At 44.5% G+C, this 27,669-nt stretch overlaps 1 protein-coding gene across 2 annotated transcripts; it reads right to left on the bottom strand.

The window, feature by feature from the left end:
• Positions 1-848: 848 nt before the first annotated feature.
• Positions 849-26,796, bottom strand: Nr1d2 (nuclear receptor subfamily 1 group D member 2). 2 transcript variants are annotated; one of them, XM_006975111.4, is made up of 8 exons: positions 26,622-26,796; positions 18,942-19,208; positions 17,641-17,729; positions 14,109-14,253; positions 10,794-11,422; positions 7,894-8,079; positions 5,549-5,759; positions 849-3,694 (listed from the first exon to the last, which is right to left on the bottom strand). In XM_006975111.4, the coding sequence occupies exons 1-8, from the start codon at positions 26,635-26,637 to the stop codon at positions 3,498-3,500; spliced, it is 1,740 nt and encodes a 579-aa protein (XP_006975173.1). In that variant the 5' UTR covers positions 26,638-26,796; the 3' UTR covers positions 849-3,497. The 2 variants fall into 2 exon arrangements, with proteins under 2 accessions (XP_006975173.1, XP_076400570.1); XM_076544455.1 differs by lacking the exon at positions 17,641-17,729 and having other exon boundaries at positions 26,622-26,777.
• Positions 26,797-27,669: the final 873 nt, after the last annotated feature.

Genomic DNA, 27,669 nt, shown 5'->3' with positions numbered 1-27,669 from the left:
ATGTTCTACATCAGGAAAGTTTCAAACTTAACATTTTCTTTAACCAAAGTATAAATTTTCTTCTATTTTTTCAATGCCTGAGATTCTCTCTTCTATCTCTTGTATTCAGTTGGTGAAGCTTGTGTCTATAGTTCCTGTTCAAATTCCTAAATTTTTCATTTCCAGAATTCCCTCAGTTTGTTTTCTTTGTTGCTTCTATTTCCACTTTTAGGTCTTGAACAGTTTTGTTTCTTTCAACTATTTGTTTTTCTTGGCTTTAAAAGATTTACTCATTTCGTCCAATTGTTTGTGTTTCCCTGACTTTATGGGATTTTTCATTTCCTCTTTAAAGACCTCTACCACCTTCATATAGGTGGTTTTATGGTCTTTTTCTTGTGCTTCAGCTATGTTAGAATATGCAGGGCCTGCTGTGGCAGGATAGCTAGGGTCTGCTGGAGACATTGTCCTTGCTGCTGTTGTATTTTTATGCTGGCTTCTAAGCACCTGGGTTTAGGGTGATTACAGGCGTACGTTTTGAATTCTGGGAGTTCAGGATGGGATGTTCTGTGGGATCCATAGGAGGCATGGAAAAGGGAGGGAGGGAGGGAGGCTGTGGCTGGGATGAGCCTGAGGGATTGGGTCTGCTGGAAGAACAGAAAGAGCAGAGAAAGTCTGCAAGCAGCCTACAGCCTGAGCTGGGGGCTGGGACACAATTGAGGGAAGGAAGGCTAGGAGGGGATGTTCTGTACAATCCACAGGAAGTACGGATGGGGGAAGGGAGGCTGTAGCTGGTGTTCTGTTGCAGCATTAGAGGTGAGCCTGAGGGATTGGGTCTGCTGGGAGAACAGAGAGAGCAAAGCAATAAACTCTTCTTATACATTCAGCAAACTTTATATTGCAAAAAAAGAAAAAACAATTGAGACAGGTGTTTGCTCTCGTGCACAGGAATACATCTATCTGAACTCCTCTCACAGCTTTGCTTTGCAATGTTTACATAACACACATCAATTCTGACCCAATAACAATGGTAATTTTTTAGAATGTAGATGAAAATAACACTAATCTACTGAAATATTTTTAATCTGCAATTAAACCATCACCATAACAACAAACTTCATCTCAAAATGTCCCTCTATTCCCTCAGCTATTGCTCTCTGAAAGCTGGAATCCTCTCTCAGATCATGTAAAGACACACTAAAAGCACAGGAAAAAAAATGGTTCATCTTGCTAACATAATGCCCATAAGTCTGGTGACATAATGCCCATATTTTAACCTTGAACCATAAAGTCAGAGTTAAAGCATCACTTAATTCATACAGTACATTATTATCAAAAGTGCCCGCTTCCCACTGACTCAGAAGTTCCCTATCTGGCTGATGTCATTTATTAATTGTTTAACCATGACTCAATCAAAGAGTGTGCTTGTATTAGGCTGCTGGTTTAATTTAGAATTAGAATGCTTGTATTTGGGCAACTTTCAAATACAGAAATACTACATGTGGCATATGAACTATGGATTTTGTTTCCCATTACTATAGGAAGAATTTATTGAAATAAAATTTTACGAGACAAAATGCAAATCTACATGCTTATATTTAAGTGTGTACATGTATATACTAACCCTAACTAAAGCATTACAAGCAATACTAACAGTCCTAGTTACATATTCCCAAAGACTTAACTACTTTAAAGATACATGTTATAAAGACACTTATGTCAAAGGCAAAAATGAAGAATCAACATAATCTTTGAGGTTTTCAGTATTATTTCAAAAAGCTCTCTATTTCCCCATAGAAGAAAACTATGCATTTGTTTATTCTAGAAAAAAAATATAAAAGGATAATGCTATCATGTGAAGGATTCACAAAACCTAGTTATATATCCCATGAAAGCCATACCCAGTGAAGGTAAACAGCTGTTATGGTCCCTACTGTATGACAGACACACCATCAGCTTTCCTCTTTGACAACAAGGGTTTATCTTTTTCAAGCTCTCTTAACTGTGCCACAGAAATTCAGATCCTGTAGCAACAAGTTAGACTACAAAATAAGGCATTCTGCTTACATGTCACAAAAGTAACAGGCTTAAAATAGTCAAGCATATTCTTAACGTCTTTACAATTTCACATAATCCAAACATTACACAGAAAGTATAATTAATTGCTATTTTCCAGGGGGGGAAATGTTCAGGAATCTTCAACTTTGGCTATCTCTCCTACCACGATCTTTAAGCCTGTAGGCAGGTCACCCACTAAAAGGTTTTTCCAATTATATTGTATCTAATTTGACAAAATCCCTGTAGTGTTATTTAGGGAAAGAAAGAAAAGTGGACTTGGCACACATATGCCAACAGGGTAACGAAGTTTCCTTAAACAGAACTTCATCCTCCACATAGAATCCAAATCTTCCATCCACCTGCAGCAGGTAAGAGGCAGCAATACCACCTCTATTAGCACAAGGGAGAAAGCTGAAATGCTCTGAAACACCTAGTGTCTTTAACTGCGGATTTTACACCAAAGATGCACTCTAAAATACATGTTTTTTTCTGAAATCTGATTTGACTGCCCATCACACTTTTACATTAAATGTTGCTTAAACAAAAATAGAGCATAATTTCAGTATTCTACCACCTAAAGGTCGTAAAGCAATGGTTATCCATCAGCAGCAGCGGGTAAAATGCACCTAATTTGGGTCCTTGACACCTCTTGTTTAAGTTTATTGTACGATAAAGTTCTTCACAGTTTAAAATATTGTGAAGTAAGATTTTATATATAATTATATTCACATACACACTATGTACACATACTATCTGAGGTGTCCATAAACCTGGAATATGTGTTTATCAATAGGGTCCCCCACTTGGAGCAGGAACCCTGAACAGATTGGTGTGGACTGTCAAACAGTTTCCAAGAAATGCTTAGAAATAAGACAAGAATATTATTATGAGCAATTATAATAAAAACTTCACCTTATTTACATAGTGCCTATCTCCCAAGAGGTAAATATGCTTCATGGATATCAATTATCATTTTCCACAACCAGGGACTACCAGGACCATGCACTTTGACATTTGCAGAGCAAAATCCAAACACGTAAAGACCTCTTGGCTCTCAGTCTCCCTTACCACATTTCAGTCTCGTGGTACAGCAAGATTCTCAGCACAAAGGGTTAATGTCTACGTCCTCCGGTATCTGCAGTGTGTGTTAGATTTATACCACAGGGAGATCAAATGGTATTTTGGCTTTGGCAGATGAAAAAGTCTAACATTCAGTGTGATTATAACTCATTGTAACTTCTCCAGTCTAAGTACAACACAGCTGATTGGTCTACAGGGGTGGAAGGGCCAATGTCTAACATGGCAATGAGTTCTCATCCAAACAGCTACTGGTAACTGACTACAGAGACAGCCCAGAACCTGGCACTGTCTAAGGTCTTTTCTAATTCCACATATAGTATACACATATAAATAAGAATCTTAGCATAAAATGTACAGTTAGCATCAGTTCATGTTTCAAGGCCTTACGGGTGAACTTTAAAGGCCAAGAGCTCCTCAGAGTGCATGTTGTTTAAAGATCGAAGATCTGGCAACTTTAGAAGTAATTTTGTAAAAATGGAGGCCTCATTTGGATGGTTTTTCATTATTAAGGTCCTTAGTGCACGGATAAGCGTTTCTTGCAAAGCTTCCACTGAGTTGACATTTTCAATTCCAGACCGATCTAATGGGGAGGAAGGAAGAAAGAAATATGAAGGGACGGACATATTAGCAATAAATATTCCTACTTACTGATCACTACCAAATTCAAAATAGGGTTTTACACACTGTAACAAACACAAGTTTAGAAATGTAAAAATTCTCAGCCAGGCATGGTGGCACACACTTCCAGCACTTGAGGCAGAGGCAGGCAGATCTCTGAGTTCAAGGCTAGCCTGGTTTACTAAGCAAGTTCCAGGACAACCAGAGCTACAGAGAAACCCTATCTCAAATTTAAAAAAAAAAAAAAAAAAAAAAAAGGAAAAATTCTCAATGGGAAGTTTTATAGCTGCTTATTCTGCATATATCTCACATTTGTTAAATCAAGATTTCTTTAGTAATTGGAGTTTTCTTCATATAGTTTAGATGTTCTGGGGCTGGAGAGATGGCTCAGAGGTTAAGAACACTGGCTGTTCTTCCAGAGGTCCTGAGTTCAATTCCCAGCAACCACATGGTGGCTCACAGCCATTTGTAATGAGATCTGGCGCCCTCTCCTGGCATGCAGACAGAACACTGTATACCTAGTAAATAAACAAATAAATCTTTAAAAAAAAAAAGTTTAGAGGTTCTGATTTTTCTTTTTTTCTAATGTATATGGGTGTTTTGCTTGCGAGTACGTCTGTATACCATGTGCATGCCTGATGCTGAAGAGTCCAGAAGACCCATTGGATCCCCTAGAACTCAAGTTATAGATAGTTGTGAGCCACTACATGAGTACTAGGAAGCAAACTCTAGTCCTCTGGAAGAGCAGCCATTGCTCTTAACTGCTGAGGCACCTTTCCTACTCAAAGTTTTTCCGTATTTAAATTTGATGCTAATTTCAACTGCTTCTAATTGGCAAGATAAAATAATGTAGTGCAGAAGTATACCCTTACCATATATGGACTACATTCCCACTTCCATGCACAGTAGATTCCCTACCCTAGTATCACACCTTGTATTGTCCCTTCCTCTTGAGAGGGTGTTGGGGGATATCTGATCACACTGTGAACCCCTAGTTTGCATTTGTGTTAATTAAATAAAATTAACCTTGGGTCAGGAGGCTAAGTTAGCAACTAGTTGACAGACAGTAGTCATAGAGCATCAGAGGGCATCTAGAAGAGATAGAGATGCACCAGAAGTAGTGGGGAGGGATCTGGAGTGGCGCAGCTTTTTTTTCTTTGGTGGAGCAGAAGGATGCTCTCTTTCAGAGGTGCCAGCAAGGAGAGAAGGTTAGCTAGGTGCTACTCAACCTCTCTAAGCTAGCAAGTTTTCACCCCAGGCTTTGACTCTTGAATCTTATTTATAAACAGAATGATAAGAGATATAGTTAAAGCTACCTTCGGTGGCAGCAGCAGAGCTAATGCCTATAGGGACAGAATTCCCACCAGGCTGCAGCCTGAGAGGCTAGGTTGCTACCAGAGAAGTGGGCCAGTAACTGCAGAGTCACAATTGCTGGCTGAAATAGCAGTAGATTAAGGCAGTCACTGTGCAGAAGTTAAACAATGAGAAGGCTAGACTTACTGGTTCCCATATAATGAGTAAAATGCGGCCATTGAGAGGAGCAACCTGCACCTTAAGGGCTACTGTCTGAATGAAATACAAGAGAAAGTTGTTACAACCTAAATGCAAGGTGCCAGGGAAACTGGAAACATCACTGTGAGTCATGAGGAAACACCGTGTAAGGACTCAGACACCCTGGTCACTCATCCAAACAGAAAGTAACCCCATACTAGGTTCATATGAGACAACCCTTTTCTCTACCAGGATGTGGAATCTGAGGCACAGAAGGATGAAATTCTCAGTCACTAATTAAGGCATAACCAGATTTTGAGCTTACCTGCAGACACCAGAACAACTGCTGTGAACAAACTCATCTCCTCATCACTGAGCTGGAGGGCATTCAGCTTCTCGCTGAACTCAAACATAGAACTGAGCAGATCTCCTGCTCCCATTGAATGCAGGTCATCCACACTGTACTTCTTCCCACTTAGAAATGTGACAGTCCTCTCCTTTGCATCAAACAATGAAGCAAATCGTACCATTAGAACCTGGAAGGCAGAAAATTCAAATGTATTTGGAGAAGTTCATTCATAAAACTCGATGTAACTAGTCAAGTCAGTTAAGAAACATCTACATATAAAAGAAATTTTATAAAAAGGAAGCTGAATTTATATCTAGAACCACTTTATTTTAATTTTTTTTTTATTTATTTTTTTTTATTTTATTTTTTTTTTTAGTTTTTCGACACAGGGTTTTTCTGTGTAACCACCATGGCTGTCCTGGAACTCATTTTGTAGACCAGGATGGCCTTGAACTCACAGAGATCCGCCTGCCTCTGCCTCCCAAAAACTGGGATTAAAGGCATGTGCCACCACTGTCCGGTTAGAACCACTTTAAAGGCAAATTCTCCACAAAACCAATAAATATCCCAACATCAGAAAAAAGTCGAGATTCAGAAATGCAAATATAAAATTAAAGTGAGCAATGATGTCACTGAGTTAGTAACTAGAGTCTGATCAAAGGCACTCATGAAACTCTTCAGGGTCCCAAGCATGTTTCAGGTGTCTATGCCCCGAGAGAAGTCCAATTTCAACAGAGCATCACTGGGAACCCTCAAAAAACCAAAGGCCGTCAAGGGAAATGCAGCACACAAGCCCTACTTAGACCACTACAAGACCCAGAGTGTGTATCTAAAGATGGCCATCACAGCAACTGACCGCTACTCCAGCCAGTCAAGACTGTCTCAGGACTACAGCATCCCTCCATCCCACTGTCGATATGCCTCCTTACAACTGAAGGTGCACTGCGCTTCCTTCTACAATTCCCCAAGCAAAGGTGGACTGCCCAGACAACCCAAAAGGGAGTGCATCTCCTGTGATAATGGTGCCAATCACTTTATAATGATAATGGAGCAGTCAGAAGGCAGAAAGAACATAAATCTTGAGGAAGTCCAGGACCCCTGTCAAAAGCCCAGTCACTCCAAGAGTCTCTTCACCTCTCTGGGCCAGAAGTACCCCTCCCAAAACAAGTGGACTGAGTCAATCACTGACTTCCTTCTGACTTGACAACTTAAGTCTCACTGTATTCCTTTAAATTAAAAGGCCCAATCTGTGTTGCTGCTTGCTTACTCTATGGATGGTTTATTATCAAAATGGTCCAGGTGGTCCAGGAAGCAGAGCCTGACACAAAAGCTTCTGTGCCCATGTGAAATTGGGGTAAGGAAAAAGGAAACAAGACCCAGCAGAGGGAGCAAACCTGGAGGTCACTCCATCCAGGCACATGCCAGGAAAGGCCAGCACTTAACCCCCGAGTGCCTGACAGTTTAACTCTGGAGGACTCACCAGGGGAAGAGTCAGCACATGTTCAGTCCCATTCTCACACTGCTCAGAGTTCAAAGGTCTGGCCCCCCAGATGTTCACTTCTTACCGTCCCCTCAAATGTCAGAGCTACCACTGGGAGGCCACTAGTTGGCGAGCTCTCTACACAACAGGCAGCCATAGCCGTCCACGTACAGGCACAAAGCCTCTGTGCAAAAGAAGCTGAATGGGAAAGAGTGAGACAGGCAGTGACAGGCAGCCATCATGGCACACCTCTATCAACTGGGGACAGAGACAGGAGATCGGGAATTTGAGGCATTGTCTCAAAAACAATGATGACAACAAGTACCCAAGAACCATGAGAAGGGCAGCACAGGGATGTCTACTGAGTTCCTAAATAGTCTACAATCTTTTGAAAGAAAAGCCATATTCCATCTCCTTTCTTGGGGGGTGGGGGAAGGGGGAATTGTTTGTTTTAGAGACATGGGGTCTCACTATGTAGCCTGGCTTGCCTGGAACTCAAGAGATCCGCCTGGTTCTGCCTCCTGAAAGTTGTGACTAAAGGCATGCACCACCAACCCAGCCTACTCTCCTTTTGTTTTCTGTATTGAACATATTAAACACCCATTAAGCAAAACCCAGTAAGTCTACACCTAAAACCACCACAAGAACTTGGAACTCACATGCTGCGTACAGAGTTCAACACTTCCAGTCCCAAGTAACTCAATGTACCTGTCCCTTCTCAAAGCCCTGGGATAGTTATTATTCTGTTAGTTTGAGACTCTGAACTATAAACATTTATTTAAAAAAGAAAAAAATTAGGTACATGGACTTTGTGTCAACGGTCAGGATAAATAAAACCTACCTCAAAAGTGCCAGCTTTTAGAAGGTTGACCTGATCATGTTGAGACAGATCTCGGAACCCAGGAATACGCTTTGCAAATTCCACCACTTCTTTTACTGCTGGTGTAAAACTCATTGAAAATTCTTCCCAGATTTCATGCCCAGACTTCTGAGGATCCACATATGGAGATTTGCTCATAGGACAAACCTAATTTACAGGAAATAGAAAAACTCTTAAATTGTGAGGGGTGACAAAGAATTCAAAAGTGTCATCTCAATTGTGAGAAACCTCAACATGAAACAACTCTCTAACTCAAGCAAGGTCTTCCAATAACCCTTCTTCTGTGTGCACCTCACCTCAACACAGGAAGCCTTCAGCAGTAAAGACAGTTGCACATGTCAGCATACATAAGAAAATGTGTGAATCCTAAACAACATTAAGGTGGGTAAACATTTTCAAATGAAGGCGTAACAAATCACATATTCAGGCTGGAGAGATGGCTTAGCAATAGAGAGTAAATACTGCTCTTCCAAAGATCCAAGTTCAGTTCCCAGCACACATGTCTGAGGTTCATTACTGCCTATTAGCTGCAGCTTCAGAGGATCTAACACCTCTGGCCTCCTCCGGCGTGCACATATCCATACTCACACATACACTTAATTAAAAATAAAAATAGCCAGATGTGGTGGCATATTAAGCTTAATCCCAGCCCAAAGATTTCTGAGTTCCAGGCCAACTGGTACACACAATGAGTTTACGATCAACCATAAGTATACAGTGAGACCCTATCTCAAAACAAAAAACAATAATACGTTTTTTAAATAACATAGAAATCACATATCTTTTTATTTAAAAAGCCTTGTGCAAGGCAGTGGTGGCACACGCCTTTAATCCCAGCACTCAAGAGGCAGAGAAATGCAGAACTCTGCGAGTTTGAGGCCAGCCTGGTCTACAAAGCGAGTTCCAGGACACCCAGAGCTGTTACACCGAGAAACCTTTTCTTGAAAACAAACAAATACATAAATAAATAGCCTTGTAAAGCTAGGAGTGGTGGCTCACACCTTTAATCTCAGTACTAGGGAGGCAAACTCTCTTTGAGTTTCAGTCTGGTCTACACAGTCCCAGGCCAGTCAAGGCTCTACACAAGACCTTGCATGCATGCATGTATGCATGCATGCATGAATGAATGAAGCCAGCCCTGTAAACCAAGTGTGGTGGCCCACACCTTTAATTTCAGCACGAGGAAGGCAGAGGTAGACAGATCTCTGAGTTCCAGCTCAGCCAGGACCACAGGAACCCCGTCTCCAGGCCTAAGGCAACAACCTAATTTAAACAGCTATGGGTGTTTAAGTAGTAGCCTAGGAAAAACAGTCTAAAACAAGCTATTTCAAACCCTCTTGCACAGGCCTAAGTGTACCTTGTAACAGTGCTGCCACCTCACCAGGGCTTAAGGCGCTTTAAGTTCTGAGGACAAATCACCCTGGTTACTACGACCAATTGTAATCACCCGGAGTCTGTATCTTTAAAGCTGCATCTCAGTTCATAATTCTTCCCTGAGTACAAGAACCTCTGGAAGGCTCAGTGCCTTATCCGAACACAAGTGAGATCATAAACTCTTACTTCCTATTTCAGAACTCATTTGTTCCTCAGTGAACAAAAACACTGCACATTCTAAAAGGAAGGCAGCATAAAGTGCCTCATTTAAGAGGATCACTGGTCCTTTATCTCAGTAACAATGGTGACCAGGGACCTCCACCAGCTTAGCTAAGAAACGGACTGGATACCAGGTACACCTTCCAAACAGGAACTGAGGGAAGCCAAAGAAGTTGTAGCAACACTAAAGAGACATGAAGCATGTACCATATAGTCTATTACTAAAACTAGCCTTTATTTAAATTTCCATTAAACCCATAGGAATCCAGGAATAAGATGATTCTTAAGCCTGGGGACTGCTATAAACCAGAACCTGAAGTCTCCAAGTGCCTGGAGGAAGAACCTAAGACACAAGGTAACCAAGTGTAAGGGCACCTTCCAGACCTGCACTCAGACACTGGCAAGAGACAAAGAAAACTGAACTCAAAGACTGGGGAAGAATCAACTATTTTTAAGATGGGGAAAAAAGATAACTTTAATTACCTGGAAGTTGAACAACACAAGCACTATCAAAGGACCTCACGGTTTAAACAGGAAATGGCATAGTACTGCTGCTTTGATGAAATTCTGGCTGAACATGAACACTGTATTTTTGGGCAGAATGTTGAATTTGATGTAACAAATTTGAATGATATGAATAATTAACTTATCTGAGAATAAAATCTTAGAAATTAGGCGAGTAAATTGTTCCTTAATTCTGAAACCATAAAATACCTATCTCCAAAGCTCTTTCTAACATCATAACTAAAGAGGCTAAAAAACTTCTCTGCTAGGGAGTGATGTACTCTGGAGTCCCAATGATCCATACATCATCTGAACCCAAGAGCTCAAAGGCAGCCTGGACAACATAGCAAGACTGTCCCCACAAAGAACAACAAAACCCCTCTCCATAGAAATCAAAAAAGCTTAAAAAGATCAACCCTTTTGAGAAAGAACCCAAAGCTAATGAAGTACTAACTGATCATAGCACCAAAATTTCCAAAGAGATTTCCAAGAATTACAGGATCAATTCTGTGTGAACCGTATTTTATACAAATCTTAACCCTACAGTAGTAATGAAAGCACAAGCTTGTACATATTGCTATGTGAAATTAAGTTACTTCACAAGCGTTGCTCATTAACATTATTTCACTAAAAATACTCGAGTCTTCTAGAATCTCTTTTGAGCTTTCTGACCCACCTCCCAAGTCAGCATACCACTCCCCCCACCCAAAAGAAACCTTCCAAGCTTTCCTTGATAAGGCGAGCAAAGAATCATTTCACTATACCAGATGCATCCTCCCTCCAGTGTTGCACAGGTAACTATTCTTGTTCTCATTCTGAGAACATCCATCTATTGGAACTCTATCACAGACTCTTTGAGTGTAAGCACTGGAGAAGTTCACACAGTGTCCATTTGCAATACAAATGCCATGCCCATTTGGGTAATGCATCATGTTCCTCCCTTTGTACTGTCCACTGAGATGCTGCTGGCTCTCACTACAGGGAAAGTAGCTGTGAAGCCTGCTGCCACAGTGGTCATGATTTAAATTATATTGCTCCACATTCCTGGAGATTCGTTCTCCTCTCTGGGGTGGCATGCTCTCAGCCGAGTTTTCTCGATGCTCTTGATTATACAGAAAGGTATCCTTGTGGGCTCTGGTCACCATGCCAATCACTTCCTCCTTCGCGAAATCAGAAGAGGGAGGAGGAGAGCTTTTGAGGTTTTCTTGCTCCAGCTGGGGCTTGGGCCGCAGCTGTTCCTGAGCTGGTAGGGCTGACTGTTCATGCCGCTCCACTAAGGTGTCATTTTGCAGATGGCCACTGAACTGGGTGTTCATCATGGTCTTCATTGCGCTTTGCATTTCAATTAGCATTCTCTGTTTTTCCCGCTTAGGAATCCGGCCAAATCGAACAGCTATTGAAGAGAAAGATAGTTAGCATCTATATTCTAATAAACTCACCTTATACGAAATAATGACACAAAATTACCTCTGGAAGCCATGGCCTCTTGTCCTACAAGTCAAAAATGTCTACATGTCCTTGGCCTAAGTTTTCTAAATTTGGTCTTGATACAACAAAGGAAGTGAGAAAGGAGAAAACGTCCCATTGTTTTCTTTCCCAAAACAAGGCTAAGAAAAACATGTAGTTCTTGGGTGTTTTCTAAGCAAAAATCTAAGAAACATGGAAATAACTAATGAGAACCACAATGTAGAGCACACCAAGACTGTATTAAAGACAGACACACCACACAGCACTCTGGACAATCTCTGTGGGTTCCATAACAACCAGGGCTATACAATGAGAGCCCACTGCAAAAACAATTTTTAAAAAGACTAAGACAGCTGAGAAGATGGCTCAGTAGATAAAGAACCTGCACCTAAGCTGATGACCCACACAGAAAGAACCAACTCCCAAACACTGTCTTCTGACCTTCACATGTATGCCAGGGTACACACATGCCCACATACAAACGCAAAATAAATACGATGTGAACGTAAGTAAATAAGGGGCTGGAAGGATGGCTCAGCAATTAAGAGCACTCATTGTTCTTGCAAAGGACCTGGGTTCAATTCTCACCATTCACAGTGTGGCTCACAATCATCTGTAACTCCAGTTCCAGGGAATCTGACACCATCTTCTGGCTTTAGCAAGCACTAGTTACTCACATGGTACGTGTAGGTACACAAGGGGAAAAAAATCATATACTGAAGTAAATTAATCTAAGTAAATAAGAAATGGGCTCCTTAGTAATACCAAGGGACCAAGAAGACAAAGTCAAAAAAAATAAATCTTAAAAAAAAATTAAGGGCAGACATGATGGTGCCTGCCTAAAGTCCCAGCACTCAGGGAGACAAAGACAGGTGGATCTCTGTAAGTTTGAAGCCAGCCTGGTCTACATAGAGAGTTCCAGATCAACTAGGGCTATGCAGTATAATACATAATACATAGTATCGTATAGTACATAACAGACATACACACATATATTATTTTATGTGTATGAATATTTTGCCTGCATGTATATAAGAATACCATGTACCACAGTGCTGTAAGCCACAGGAAAACGTAATGGAATTCAGCTACTATCTCAAAAGTTACTACTTGAGCCGGGCGGTGGTGGTGCACGCCTTTAATCCCAGCACTAGGGAGGCAGAGGCAGGCGGATCTCTGTGAGTTCGAGGCCAGCCTGGACTACCAAGTGAGTCCCAGGAAAGGCGCAAAGCTACACAGAGAAACCCTATCTCGAAAAACCAAAAAAAAAAAAAAAAAAAAAAAAAGTTACTACTTGGAAAAGTCAAGGACTTCTCCAAAGGTCAAGCCATGGCTTAAGAAGTCTTAGTGATATTTTAGCTTTTATATGTATATTAGCTGGTTCCTACAGTGATTTTCTTGTAATGTTATACATTCTTCCTAGAACTCCTAACAGTGTATTTATCTAAAATACCTATCAAGCATCCAAGACCAAATGAAACAACACCTGTCTCCTAGGTCAGGCTGATAGCTTTATTTCTTGTGCTATTTAGGGTGAGACCCTACTCTCTTATACAACGTTACCTATAGATCCCTAACTTCTTACCTAACCACTTCTAACTGGTCATTAGCACTCAATTAACCTCCTCTTTTACCACTCCCATTTGGGGTTGTAAAAGAAGCCTGATGGCCACTGCCTGAGGAAAATTCTGACCTATCTTTATGACCCTGTAAGAATTCAAGCCTGGTGACCTTGCTATGGCAGAGAATCGCTATTGCTTGGTTTATAACTGAACACCTCAGAGACTTGAGAGGACCTAGAGGTATAAGGAGACAAAGAGGAAGAGAGGAGTAGAGAACTTGAGGACAGAGAACTGAGAGTGATAAGGAGGATTTTGACCAGAGAGAACATGTGGACAAGATGGAAGATGAGGAAGAGCCAAATGAGAAGGATCTAGGTGAGGCAGAATAAGATGAGAGAATTAAGACAGAACTTAGAGGGAACAGTAGATAAAGGTAGAGAGAAATCAGGCAAGAAAGGAACTAGGCACAAGAACAGAACTGAAGCTGTGTAGATAGGATTTTATCTCAGAGGAATAAAATAGACGGACAAAGAAAGAGCTTGTTGTACGTAGATTCATTTCCTGAAAATAACTCTCGCCATTCGTACTTTTCTCTCCTGAGCCCCTGGGAAGTGTAATATTAAGGCTGGTCCTTTTAATATTATACAAGACCACAGATGACAGAAGAGTGCATCAAGTCCCCTGGAGTGACAAGCAGTTGTGAGCCATCATGTGAATGCTGGAAACTGAACCTAAGTTCTCTACCAGAGTAGTGAGTGCTTTGATTTGGTGCCACCATTCTACACCAAATAAATCCTCCTCCCCTGCCCCCGACCCCGAGAAAAACTTAAAATCACTTAGAAAAAATGGAAGTCAATTTACAAGAAGTAACTAGAAAGGAGCCATGCCAACAGCTGCCGCTGAGATGACAGCCCTCACCCACCATAATGAGTTGCAATCCACAAGTCACCATGTGCTTCCTGAAATACCAACGTCAGAGGCCCTGGTAACTGCTGACAGCTCAATGACCAGCTTTACACTTTACAAAAACTCTCTGAACTGGGAACATACCATCTCTTGACATTCCCACTGACAGACACTTCTTGAAGCGACACTGCTGGCATCGGTTCCTGTTCATCCTCATGATCGAACAGTTCTCATTCTTCAGGCACTTCTTGTATTGGATGTTTTGCTGAATGCTCCTCCGAAAGAAACCCTAAAATAAAGGAAGATTTATCCATCCATGTAAAAATAGCTGCATGAAGTCCTCAAAAGAACTATTCCCCCATCTATCTAGTGTCTATGGAGCTAGGCCCAGGTCAAAGAAAGAAAATTCTGACACAGAATTTAACTGGATACTTACTGGTATCAATCAGCAGATACAACACATACCAGCCAAACAAAATTCCTTTTCTTGCTGAAGAGTACCCTTTTATAAAGCATTCCTGCTGCTAGAACTCAGCTGTATCCACATGTTCTACCTTGAAAGCAAGTTTTCAGCTTATTTTGGAGATGGGTCTCATGTAGCCCAGGGTGGCCTTGAACCCACTATATAGCTTGGAATGGCCTTGAACTCCTGATCCTCATACCTCCATCTGTTCATAACAAGCCTGTACCACCATATCTAGCTTTCAAAGCTTTTGAAATATAAATATTGAGTTTCAGAAAGCTGAGAGTTTGATAGTTGAACAGAACCTTGTTACATTAGAATTTCATCATTTCTGGATCATACTTGTTGACACCAACAAAGCCTACACACACATGCTAGATGTCCCTAGCCACATGTCAGCAGCCATGTTACAGCACATGCCCAGAGCCAGCTAATCATCCAAAGAAAAAGTTCCCAAGCAGATGACTAAACAGCTATCTTGACTACACAAGCACACGCTCTATGGCAGGTCTTCATCAACCCCCTCGCTCAATGTTCCCAGAAAGAACAGAAAACTTGAGTAAAACTACAAAATCATCTCAAACTGTATTTCCCCCTAATATTATAACTAACTACACATGATCTATCTTTGTTAAATACTGACCAGATATAATACTTTTGCTTCTTACTGCTGTGATACTATATACTTGGTTTAAACAACTGAAGAGCTAAGAACAGTGTATTTTTAAGAAGGTACTGAGGGCTAGGAGGTAGCTCAGTGGTAAAGTGCCTGCCTAGCCGGTGTGAGACCTTGGGTTTCATTCCCAGCACTGCCCCAAAAGCATTTATTTAGCAAGATATGGTAGCACACTCCTGTAATCCCCATTAACTTGGGAGACTGAGGTAGATTTTAAGTTCTAAGCCAGCCAGGTCATAAGACCCTGTCTCAAACAGATAACACCAAGACATTAATCAACTATTTGCATTTCCAATATGGTGCTGGAGAGCTGCCTCAGTAGTTAAGAGCACCAGCTGCTCTTCCAGAGGATCAGCATCCACATGGAAGCTCACAATCATTTGTAATGCTTGTTCCAGAGGATCTAACACCCTCCTCTAGCCTCCATGGGTACTAGGCACACAAGAGGTGCATAGACATACATGTAGGCAAAACAGGAATGTACATAAAATAGTAAGATACTTTTTAAAAAGAATATATAATGCATTTCATTCAGATCATGGTTTTACTTTCTAGCTGTAAGGTGAAAATCAACTTAGCTTAAAAATACTTCAAATTTTCTTTAAAATATGTATAGTATTTACACAGTTCTTAAAAACAGTAGAAAACAGCTACAGAACACACTAGTCATTCAAAAGTTCCCAAATCCGACTCATTTAGAACTGTCCCAGAAGAGACTTGCTCTTTCATTACGAATGTTCCTCCTTATCATATTTGCCCTGCCACATCCTGCCAAACTGTATTCCTACCCTAGCCACAGTGGGAAAACAGCAAGAACACATGTTGACCTTGTTCACTTTAGTAACAGGAAAAAGGGCTGTGTCAGTTTAAAGAGACAGTCCTAGACATAGGTAAGGAAGCAGAGCCATTTTAAGGAGGCTACCTAAGGCTCTGGTTGCAATCACTAGAAGTAATCAACTTACAAATTACCTTTTTCCTGAGTTTTCCATTTGAATTTAAGGTGATCTGACTCCACTTGTATTGTATTGTTTGTTGCTGTTATTTATTTTTGCTTGTTTTGTGTTTGAGATAAGGTCTTGCTAAGTAGCTCAGGCTGGTTTAGCATCAACAATCCTCCTATCTCGAGCATTATTTCTGAGCATACTACATTCTGGCAAATACTTAGCAGCTACTGCCAGCCCACAGTACCTAACAGAATAAGATCTGATATGGTTTGACTATGTTCTCCAAAGATTATGTTCTAGAAACTTAACACTCAATGCCATGGTACTGAGAGGCAGGGCTTTATGAGTGTACCACATGTATCCTGCTTTCTTCAACTGGCTAATGTTAATATGGAAATGAATTTGTTAGAAAAAGTAAGTTGGGAGCCAGGCATGGTGGTACACATCTTTAATCCCAGAAGCAGCAGGTGGATCTCTGTGAGTTTGAAGCCAGCCTGGTCTACATAGCCAGCTTCAAGACTACACATAGAGACCCTGCCTCAAACAAAACAGAACAACAGCAGCAAAAGTTAGCTGGGCTTATTCCTATACATCAAGCTCACATTCTTATGCATGAGCACTTTGTCTGCCCTATTCAATGTCTTCCATCCTCCAACAGAAAGGCCCTCCCAAGACGAAGGCCCCAGTCTCCACAATTCTGAGGCAAATTAGCTTTACAAATTACCCCCACCTGTGGTATTCTGCTTCAGCAAACAGAACAGACTAAGACCTAACTCAAATTTTAATTTACAGGCATGGTGCCCATGCTTGTAGCAGGATTGTAAGTACTAGGTCATCCTCCACTGCCCTACACTCAAAGTACTAGGTTATCCTCCACTGCCCTACATTCAAAGTACTAGGTCACCCTCCACTGCCCTCCACTCAAAGTACTAGGTCATCCTCCACTGCCCTACACTCAAAGTACTAGGTCATCCTCCACTGCCCTCCACTCAAAGTACTAGGTTATCCTCCACTGCCCTCCACTCAAAGTACTTGGTTATCCTCCACTGCCCTCCACTCAAAGTACTAGGTCATACTCCACTCAAAGTACTAGGTCATCCTCCAATGCCCTACACTCAAAGTACTAGGTCATCCTCCACTGCCCTACACTCAAAAGTACTAGGTCACCCTCCACTGCCCTACACTCAAAGTACTAGGTCACCCTCCACTGCCATATACAGCGAGTTCCAGGCCAGCCCTAGACTACCGGAGACCCTATCTCAAAAACCACAGAAAGAGTGAAAACCCAGGCGGCACGGCTCCACAGCTCTAACTGTCTGGATCATACCTATTTCCTGACTGTGAAGGCCTGTGCCTGACTGGACAGCGAATGAGCCAGAACTGCTACGCTCCACACCAAGTCACCGGAACTGAGACAGCCAATTTATTTTGATCAGAATCTTTTTTTTTTTTTTTTTTGATCAGAATCTTAAAGCTGAAGAGGAACTGCTGATTCCTCCTCCCTTCTAAATAAACTGTGGACATTCACAAACTTAACCCACTTTCTTTAGTCTCAGAATTAGATTGGTAGTAGGAAATAAAAGCTTGCATTACCTTACAGCCTTCACAAGCATGAACTCCATAGTGGAATCCTGACGCCACATCCCCACAGACTTTACACAGTAGAACCATGCCACTAAATTCTAGGGTACAAACAGACAGAAAATAAAAAGCTGGAAGAACCACTCAAGTGCTTTTCCCAATTGAATATCTTATCCCATTCAATTTGCAAGTGCTTTAAAACAATACACTCATATCTTTGTAGCACAGCAAAGAAATCTCTATAACAAATTAACAAAGGAAAACCAGTCTTCCTTCCTCTCCCCTCCCCAGCACTGGGGGTTGAGCCAGGGTCTTTGCCCACACTAGGCAGGTGCACCAAGCGGCACCCCACCGACAGCTGGCTTTCCCTTTGGATGACTTTAGGTATCCATGGAAATTTTGTAAATCTGTAGTTACCTTACACCATGCATGCAACAAGAACTAAGAAAACAAATCTCCTAGATAAAAAGATTTCAAACAGAGAAACTAATCAACAGAAAAATGTGAGGGGACGCTGAGAGATGGCTCAATGATTAAGAACACTCGCATAGGACTAGGGTTCAGTTCTCAGCAACCACATGGCAGCTACCAATAGCATGTAACTCAGTCCCACCCATCAGTTGGGATGCCCTCTTTCTGGTCTCCAAGGAGACACAGACACACACACACGGTGTACATACATTCTCCCAGGCTCACACACATACACATAAATCTAAAAGCAAATAAGTAAGTAAACCTTTTCAAAAAAGAAGATGTAAAGAAGGCTGAAGGCATAGTTCAGTAAAGAGTGCTTACAGAGTGAACATGAGACCTGAGCTCGCACCCCAGCTTCACATAGAAAGAAAAAATGTTAAGGGTGCAGAGGTTTTGAGTTGCGCTGCTTCAATTCAACAGCAAGAGCTGGGCAAGCGCCATGCCTTCTCTACCAGCCCTGCTAGCCCTTTCCACCCACTCACTCAGGTAAGCTGCCTCATTGGTCAGTACACTCCTGCTTCGTTTCCTAATCCCAAATGTTCCCAACTCTGGCTTCATGGAAGGAAACCCTTCCCATAACCAGAAACAATGCTCAGTACCAGGAGTCCAGCAGAAAGGTTTCTATAAGTGTGTGGTAAAAGAAGAGACATAATTGGGCCATCGAACCATATGACAGCCAGACCCTGGCCGAAACTTCTAAAACCATCACTTGCTGTTTTGCCTAATCACTGACCATGGTTACCAGAGAAAGAGTAAAGTATAGTAGTACCCAAACGAAAGCCTGGGATACAGAACCCCTCTGCACCAGAGGCCACAGTATAAAACACTGACAGACTTACTTGTCATACCGCTGTGACTCTTGGTCATGCCAGGAGCACCAGGTTTGCCTGCTTTCACAGGACAATCTGGGCGATCACTCTTCAAGACACCTTCGATGCTAGAGATGTCACTGTTCTTGGGATTGCCGTTGGCATCAGAGTTAGAGCTAGTTGGAGAAGATGGAACAGACGAGGATGAGGACTGGAAACTGTTCTCAGAACCCTCACTGTGACAAGAGGCAGGGCTAGAGGCAGAGCTGGAGGAACTGATGTAGGCAATCACACCTCCTAGAAAGAGTACAAGTAGACAGTCAGATGCAAGACGATGCACGTGTTTGATTTTCACTCATGTAAATACAACACTTTACTGAACTGTTAGAAATGCCACTAATTTCAGAAATAAAAATGATGGACACTACTCTTGTTTACACCAAAAGACTTTTTCTTGTTTCATGTTACTCCTTCCACGAAGTTCAAAGCTATGTTAAGTCTCTTTGACGTAACCATGAGAAAGCCTTCAATAGCTTGTCACCAGCACACAGCAGACCCAAACCTAGCCTCTGAGAGCCCTCACGGCAGATGACTGTAGACAACCCTCACTGGTCCTCATCCTCCCTGGGACTCCACGCTTGCTTCCCCAGCACCTAGCTGAGACACAGGCTAATGGGGCAGGGGTTCCATTTGGAATAGCAGACAAGGTCATTATCTTAATGCAGGGAACCTTTCCCAGCTGCTGCTCCGAAATCTTGCTGCTCTGGCACTTCCTGAAGACAGGACTCCCCACCTCCTTCCTGGGCCCACCGACCACTGCCCTTGCACACTCATCTCTGTGCAGTTCTTAAGGATCCAGACACACTGTGTGTTCTTCTAACGTGTTACAGGCCACATCAGAGAGACTGGCAGAAGATACACCAGGTAAGAACAACAGTAAGGCAGAAGCTAGTCTTATCCACCAGACATCCTCTCAGTCTGCCCAAAACAGGACAGTTACATTCATGGAAGTCACCTCCACAACCCCTCAGCAAACTGGCCTGGGCCTCTGCAAAGCTATAATCTGTTCAGGATGAGACAGTATTTAAAAGTGTTCTTAGGGTATAATCTTAAACTCCTTCCCTCAAAGAGATAAAATACTGCAAGAGTAACCCCCAAGGCCAAATATATTATTTTCCCAAATCCCAGACCAAACAAGTAATTCTCTTCTCTGCCAAGGTCCACTGTGGTTTCTCCTGCTTCCATCATCAAATATTCACTGGCTCCTCAATGTAGAGCAAAAACAACGGTCACCTTTCCCCAGCACTGTACTGAAGTCACACTGCACCTCCTGTCTAACTGCTTTCACCTGTTTTTTGGCTAGCCATAGCATCTACGCAGTACTATAAGCCTCAGTACACTTTACAGGGATGAACCCTGCCACACACACTTTTAACATCCTCTCTGCCGTTGTGAAATCCATGCTGACCAGCAGATTCCAAGCAATGCAAGGTACAAGAGGGAAGTGAGGCTCCTGACAACTGTCTAGATGATGCACATAAGGAGGAGGAGAATTTCAAGGGCAATGGAGGCATTAACTTGAAAATAAAAATGTAAGCTATGGCTCAGAGGTAGTGTGCTTGCCTATCATGGATGAGGCCCTGGGTTCGATCCTTACTACTGAGAAAAGGGGGAGGAAAAAGTTTCCTAAAGAAAATAGCTCTTTGGTCCATCTTTGACCCAATTTTGGTAAAGATGGGATCTGTGTTTATCAGTTGTTTAAAAAGTAAGAGGTGGAGGAAGGCTCCACAGGCCAAGTGCTTGTGACACATGTGATGACCAGGGTTCAAATCCCCAGCACCCAGGTTAAAAGACAGGAAAGCCTAGAGAGATGTTTAGCCATTATGAGCACTTCCCCCACTCCTGCTGAGGACCTGAGTTTAGTTCCCAGCACCCACATCAGGCTGCTCACCATCACCTGTAACTCCAGTCCCAGGAAATCCAACACCCTCTTCCAGGCTCCACAGGGACCCCCTGAGCACATGTATACATACACACACATACATAAACATAAATTTTAAAAACAAATTGCAGGTGGGCATGGTGGCCCACTTGTAATCAACGTGCATGGGAGGAGAGAGTGAATTGCTGGAGTCAGACTAGCCCAACAGTTCAGCAAGAGAACCAGCTTTACTAATGTAAGGTAGAGAGCAATCAAGGGACACACACACCCAACACCTACCTCCAGCCTCCACATACATGCATACCTGTGCACATGCCAAGATATATACATAGACATGCACACATACATACACAATAATGATATAAATAAACCACACAACAAAAAGTTGAGCTCAAACAACCCTCCCAAATTCAGATACTTTAATTTACAGACAGAGGGGGAAAAAAAAAAACAGGCAGAGGAATTTAAACTACTTTCAGTCTATTGTGTTGAAATCAGCTTTTGGATGTGTAGTCTAGCACCAATCATCCACGTCCAGATAGGAAACCTCTGAGGAGTAAAGCACAACCACAGCTCTCAGGGAGCTGCTATCACCCAAAGAGGGGAGGGGACAAGTGTCTCCTTTGCCGGGGACTTGTCAGTATGTGAAAAATCAACTGCACACAATTCACAAGGTGTTTTCTTCATTTATGTGCCTAGGTTTGTGTTCATGAATATATGTCAAGTGTGTGGGACCCCAAAGTATCAGATCCCTGGGAGCTGGAGTTACTGGAAGTTGTGAAAAGCCCAATGTGGGTGCTGGGAACCAAATGTGGTCCTTTAAGTAGAGCATGAAGTGGACCTAACCACTGAGCCATCTCTCCTTCCAGCCCCTACACTCCACTTTTTTTTTTTTTTTTTTGAGACAGGGTTTCTCTGTGTAGCTTTGCACCTTTCCTGGAACTCATTCTGTAGCCCAGGCTGGCCTCGAACTCACAGAGATCCTCCTACCTCTGCCTCCCGAGTGCTGGGATTAAAGGCGTGCGCCACCACCACCCGGCTTATACTTCACTTTTAAAGACAAAAATAATAATTCACTAAGCCAGGCATGATAACACATGCCTGTAACCCTAGCACTCAAGAAGCACAGCAGAAGGATCCTGACTTACACATAACAAGTCCTTGCCTCAAAACCAAAGTAAGGCAAACAGGAAAAACAAAACAGAACCATAAATTGGTCAGTTATAAAGGTTATTATCTACTTAACGTAACTGCCCAATTATCTGAAATGCCCTGTGAATTCAATGAGAACCTGCAAGCCTATTCTGTCTGGAGAACATTATGTGTGGAGAAAAATCTCTAAGTACATCTGTCTTTAAAAAGCTTAAGAGATGCCGGGCGGTGGTGGCGCACGCCTTTAATCCCAGCACTCGGGAGGCAGAGGCAGGCGGATCTCTGTGAGTTCGAGGCCAGCCTGGGCTACCAAGTGAGATCCAGGAAAAGCGCAAAGCTACACAAGAGAAACCCTGTCTCGGAAAACCAAAAAAAGAAAAAAGAAAAAAAAAAAAAAAGCTTAAGAGATCTGAAGTGCACATCATAAATTCCAGGGTCAGAAAACTGCAGAACACGATACCAAGAAAAACATCTTATCAGTGGAGTATCCCACAGCTCTGTCTGTAAGAAATACAACCTTAGACACTCAGTGCACACCTACTACTTGAAGAGGATAAAAACGAGGCTCTTCCTTGAGACAACCTTCGCAGGACCAATACTGGAAGTCATTTATGTTCACAAGGCCTTCTGAGTACCTCTGCTTAGAAATAAAAATAAACATTTAGCCTATAATGACAAAAGTCAGGAAGCTGAGGCAAGAAGATTCACAAGTTCAAGGGCAGCCTAGGCTATAAAGTGAGATCTTGTCTCACAACAGCCTAAAGGTACTTAATGGGGGTGGGGGCCGGGCAGGCTAAGGAGGTACCTCAGTGGCCAAGAGATCTTGCTACCGGCACCAGGATCTGTGATCAGATCTCAAGCACCCACAAAGAAAGTCAGACATGGTTTTGTACTACTGTGACCCCAGAGCTGGGAGGAAGGGTTCAAGACAGGAAGATCCCTGAGGGTTTTTAGCCAGCCAGCCAGGCTAAGGAGGAAGGGGGTGACAGCACCTGTGTGAGAGACAAGGGCTCTCGGGCTCTGGGTTCAGTGTCTCAAGGGAATTGGGGAGAGAGCAATGGAGAAAAGCCAGCACCCTCCTGACCTCTGCACATGTGCACACACTACACTAAATAAACAAACTTTTAGAAATCTGCCCAACTGCACACACCACACACACTAAATCAACTTTTTGAAATCTGAGCTAATCCAGATTGCTTAAAACTAGCCAAAAGCACTGCTTGGGCCATGACGGCATTAAACTTTCTTTGTAAACACTCCAAAATAAAACATAAGGAAACCCCCTGGCCTGTTATCAATCCAGCTCACATCTAACTCCAGTCCTTAGGGGATTCAAGTGTTTGTACTCAGCACCTTGAAATCACTGGGACCCATCAAGAAGTAGCATCTTTCTTCCAGTCAGACCTCCCACGCTGACTTTCTTGTCTTCATCTCCTCTACACAGCAATCTACCAAGCTCATGGTTAGCAACTCAGGGGTTAAATGTAACTTCCTAGAAGGTAAGGCTTACAGGAGCAGCTCCTCGTGTGAAGAAAGGAAAATCAAACTCTCAAGTTCACACACAGTAATGAAGTCAACCATGAAATGAACACAATCTCCTGGTCACATTTCAGCCTTCTAACTTTCATTAACCCATCTGCAAATAAGGAAGTCGGAGCTGAGAAAGACTGAGTAAGGCAGCTAGTAACCAGCAGAACCAGATTCAAAAGTCACTGAACTACCCAATGAGTGAGTTCACAAGATCACTGAGAAGACCTAAGCAAGCAAGTTTCTCACCAACCCTGAGTCATCACTTAAGACAGAAATATCTGCCAGTAACTGCAGGACTAAAATGAAAGTGTTCATAAAAGGGATTATTATATACACATATTTTTTGTGCACACAGTCTCTGATGATAAAGCAAGAAATGTAAAATCCCTGATCCAGCAAATCCCAACACTTCCAGAAACAAGCAGAATGCACTTCTTAGAGCCTTGAGCTAAAATTAAGTCAGGCAGCAAGCCGTCCTCTCTATTTTTAGCTCAAGGGGAGTGGAGCTGGGCCAGGTTCCCAGTCAGGGCTTACCCAGGAGTCAACGCCGTCCTGCAGGCTGAGGTCCGCATTCTCCTTTCCTGGGCTTACCCCTCCTGGAAAGGAGGCTTGCTGCCAAGTCACAGCAATATTTGCCTGTTTTGTGCCTTAGAACTGAACATTTTACCACCAAGGATGCTTACTTTCTTATCACAGAGCGATTTATTAGTGATCCCTCATCACAGGAAAGTCGGGTAGATCTAACAGAAGCACTCAGTTTCCACCTGTGCCTGGGGTCTGGGGCTCCAGAGCACACATGGTCATGTCCCCAAAAAGCTTTGAAGATGGAGTGGAGCACTGTGAGCAGTGGTGTACAAACAGGGTGGAATGCTAAGGACCACATGAGCAGTGAACAGAGCAGAGATCAAGGGCAAAGTTGGTCTTAAAGAATGCATCCCCTGCTAAATGATGTATGTGGCTGTGAGAGAGATTTTTAAATAAGATTACAAAAAATGAGATCTTAATATGTAAAACTAACAGTATTTTGGTTTCTGTGTACCACACTAGAAGGAAGCCAAGGTTTAATCTGGTGTCTGGAAAGTAAGCCAGCTTCACTAGCAACAGGGTTAGAGAGGAAGGTGGGGAGGCCGCTGGGGAGTGCAGAATGCTGACATCAGGCCTCGGACACAGGCACCTGACCCCTTCTCAGGCACAGCCCCATTCCTCTACCAACTGAGTGGATCCGTACATGATCTCCCAAGCTCCTCACTACAGATCCTCTACTATAGATTCCCAAGTCAGTGGACCTCAGCCTTCCTAATGCTGCCACCCTTGGACTATGGGGCCAGTAAACTGCAAAGGCCTACATTTCAGATCAGGCAATTTCTGAACAATGGATAAAATCTCACTTCAAAATACTTCCCATAGGGAAGAAAAAAAAAAACTTCCCATGAAAAGGTCCTAGCTGACCCCAAGGTTACTGTGAATCAGCAAACCAACATGCCAAAGAGAAATAGGTGTGTGTGTGTGTGTGTGTGTGTGTGTGTGTGTGTGTGTGTGTGTGTGAGAAAGGGCTGCAAACTGCAAATAGTTCACCTGCAGCAGGGTGCAAAGAGAAGAGCCTAACTCGGAACTTGGGAAATGCCCAAGCACTTCCATGGCAGTCTATTCACTTCTGGGAGCTACATCCCAGAGGGCACCATGGATTTAAACTCGATTAGAAAAACAGTGGACCAAGTGAGAACTGTAATTGGGGGGAGGAGGGAGCCATCAACAGCCACCTGGGAAATGCTCACAATTTGTAGCACCAAAAGACTAACAGAAATAATTACGTCCTCCAAAGGCCCAAATCAGAGAAGCTTCTAAGCCACCTGACCCCACCACGTCATGAAGTTAGAACCTGAAGAATTCACGTGGGGAGCGGGGTTAGAGGAGGCTAACTCTGCCAACCTCTAAATTGCTGGTGAAAAAATGTTCACCCCATGAAAGATGATTGAGTATTTTCACGCGGCAATGGCTAAGAAGAACAGTAAGTAATCAAAACTATTTTTGCCGTTGGTCTAAAAATTCATAAAACATGTTACTATAGCCATGATTTTTAAAAGGTGCAGAGAACTCTAATTTTTCAAAACGAAAACTTGATTTGCTTCAGGTGTAAGGGCCATCAATGGGGACAGACTAAAAGGGAGCAGGGAGTGTGGTATTATTCTGTGACCATGTTGCAAGAAACGTAGTATGGTTTTGGGGTTCAGGCAAAGTCGGTCCTGAAAAAAAAAGGGGGGGAGGGGGAGATTGTTCTCTTGGCATTTGAGTTAGGACCTCACACCGTAGCCCATGCCTGCAACTTTGTGCGGTCTCCCGCCTCAGCGCTGCTCTTGTGCGAGGATAAAATGTTTTTAATACAAATAAAAGTTTTGGAAGGTTCTGAAATTCTAGGATCACCACAGCCCTTGATCACATGGGGCCGCATGCAGAATTCCAAGCTGGAGGGGACTTGTAGACTATGTCCTCCAGGAGGCGGAACGCTGAGTACACGCGGCCCACCCGGAGGGTACTGCGGGGCTCCCGCAGGCCTCTGCTCGAGAAGGACCCACGCACTCCCTGCCCAGCAAGGTCAACCCTGCCGGGGTCACCTCGGGACGCGCGGGCTGCGGCGCGCACTGCGGCGGGACCAACAGCCGGCCTCGCGGGCAGGTGCGCATGCGCGGCGGGCTCCGCAGTGGGCAGCAGCGGGAGACCCGGGACCGCGGCCACGTCACGGCGGAGGCCCCGGAGGCGGAGCCTCACGCAGGCTGCGGGCTCCCCGGCGGCGCCGCCCCCACGTGTCCCTGCAGCCCCGGGGAATGTGGGTCACCGCGCGGCCTCACGTGTCCCCGCCCGCCGCCGCCCAGCGCGCATTATGTAATGCCGCGTCACGCGCCCGCGCAGCCAACCGGCGCCCGCGCTGCCGAACGTAAACACACCGTGCACGTGGCCCGCGCGGCAGGGCCATGTGAGGGGGGCGGCCGGCGTGCAGGGAGCCCGGGCTCGGGATCCCGGCGTCCCCACGAGAGGGACGGCCGCACGGACACGCGACCCTGCCACCCGCGCCTCCTTCCCGCTCTTACCCGCGTTCAGTTCCATGGCGCTCGGCGGGGTGCGGCCCTCACCGCGCCGCCCGGGGCTGCAGGCGGTGGGGCTCGCGGGCCCGCCTCATGAGCACCGGGCGCGGGCGGCTCCTGCGGGCCACCCGGCAGAAGCGCGGGGCAGCGGCTTCCTGTGGCAGCGTTCGGCGGCGGGCACGGCAGCTGACGGGGAGGGCGCCCCGACCATGTGACCCGCGCACACCCCCTCCTCCGCCGCCGCCGCCGGCGGTGCGGCCGCTCCGCCCGCTCCTCCTCCTCTAGCCGCCCGCTCCTTTCCCCGACTCCTCCCGCTCCTGCCCCCCGCTCCGCCCGCTCCTCCTCCCTGGACTCTCCCGCGGCTACTCTTGGCTCCGCCCGCTTCCTCGCTGCAGGCCCCGCCCCCCGTGCTCGGTCGAACCCGCCCGCTCCTCCTCCCTGGACTCTCCCGCCGCTATTCTTGGCTCCGCCCGCTTCCTCGCTGCAGGCCCCGCCCCCTGTGCTCGGTCGTACCCGCCCGCTCCTCCTCCCTGGACTCTCCCGCCGCTATTCTTGGCTCCGCCCGCTTCCTCGCTGCAGGCCCCGCCCACCATGCTCGGTCCACACCCGCCCGCTCCTCCTCAGGCCCGCCCTCTCTTTTTACTCTGGACGCTCCCTCCGCCAGGCTCCGCCCCCTTCCCTTGGTCACGCCCCCTCCCTCTCCTAGACTTGACCCTGTGGGCCCCGCCCTCTCCCGCCGCTACTCTCCAGGCACCGCTACTGTCCAGGCATCAGCCAGGCCCTGGCCGCGCCTTCCTCCGGGCTCTGGCACCGCCCACTCCACCTCTTCCCTCCCTCTCCAGCTCCTCTCGTAGCACCCCCATCTCCAGTACCCAACCCCGCCAACTGATCTCGGACTGCTAAAGGTGTTCTTCTCCCCTCCCCCTCTATGTTCTCCCCCAGCGCTAACCAATCTCGTCACCTCCGCGGTCCACATGGTTCACAGCCGCCAAGCTTTCCAGGACTCGGAGCTTGGCTAGCTTGTCCTGCCGACCGCCCCCAGCGCCGAGGACAC

Source organism: Peromyscus maniculatus, chromosome 9 (assembly GCF_049852395.1).
Source record: "Peromyscus maniculatus bairdii isolate BWxNUB_F1_BW_parent chromosome 9, HU_Pman_BW_mat_3.1, whole genome shotgun sequence".
Lineage (NCBI taxonomy): Eukaryota > Metazoa > Chordata > Mammalia > Rodentia > Cricetidae > Peromyscus > Peromyscus maniculatus.
This window is presented reverse-complemented; position numbering and strand designations above follow the sequence as displayed.

What these genes read in the sequence shown, in the direction of transcription:
- Nr1d2 (XM_006975111.4), bottom strand. An exon ending in CTGGAGGGAGGATGCATCTG is followed by an intron (nt 8,080 to 10,793) that starts GTATAGTGAAAT and finishes CCTGTAAATTAG; the next exon opens with GTTTGTCCTATGAGCAAATC. An exon ending in TAAAAGCTGGCACTTTTGAG is followed by an intron (nt 5,760 to 7,893) that starts GTAGGTTTTATT and finishes TCTGCCTTCCAG; the next exon opens with GTTCTAATGGTACGATTTGC.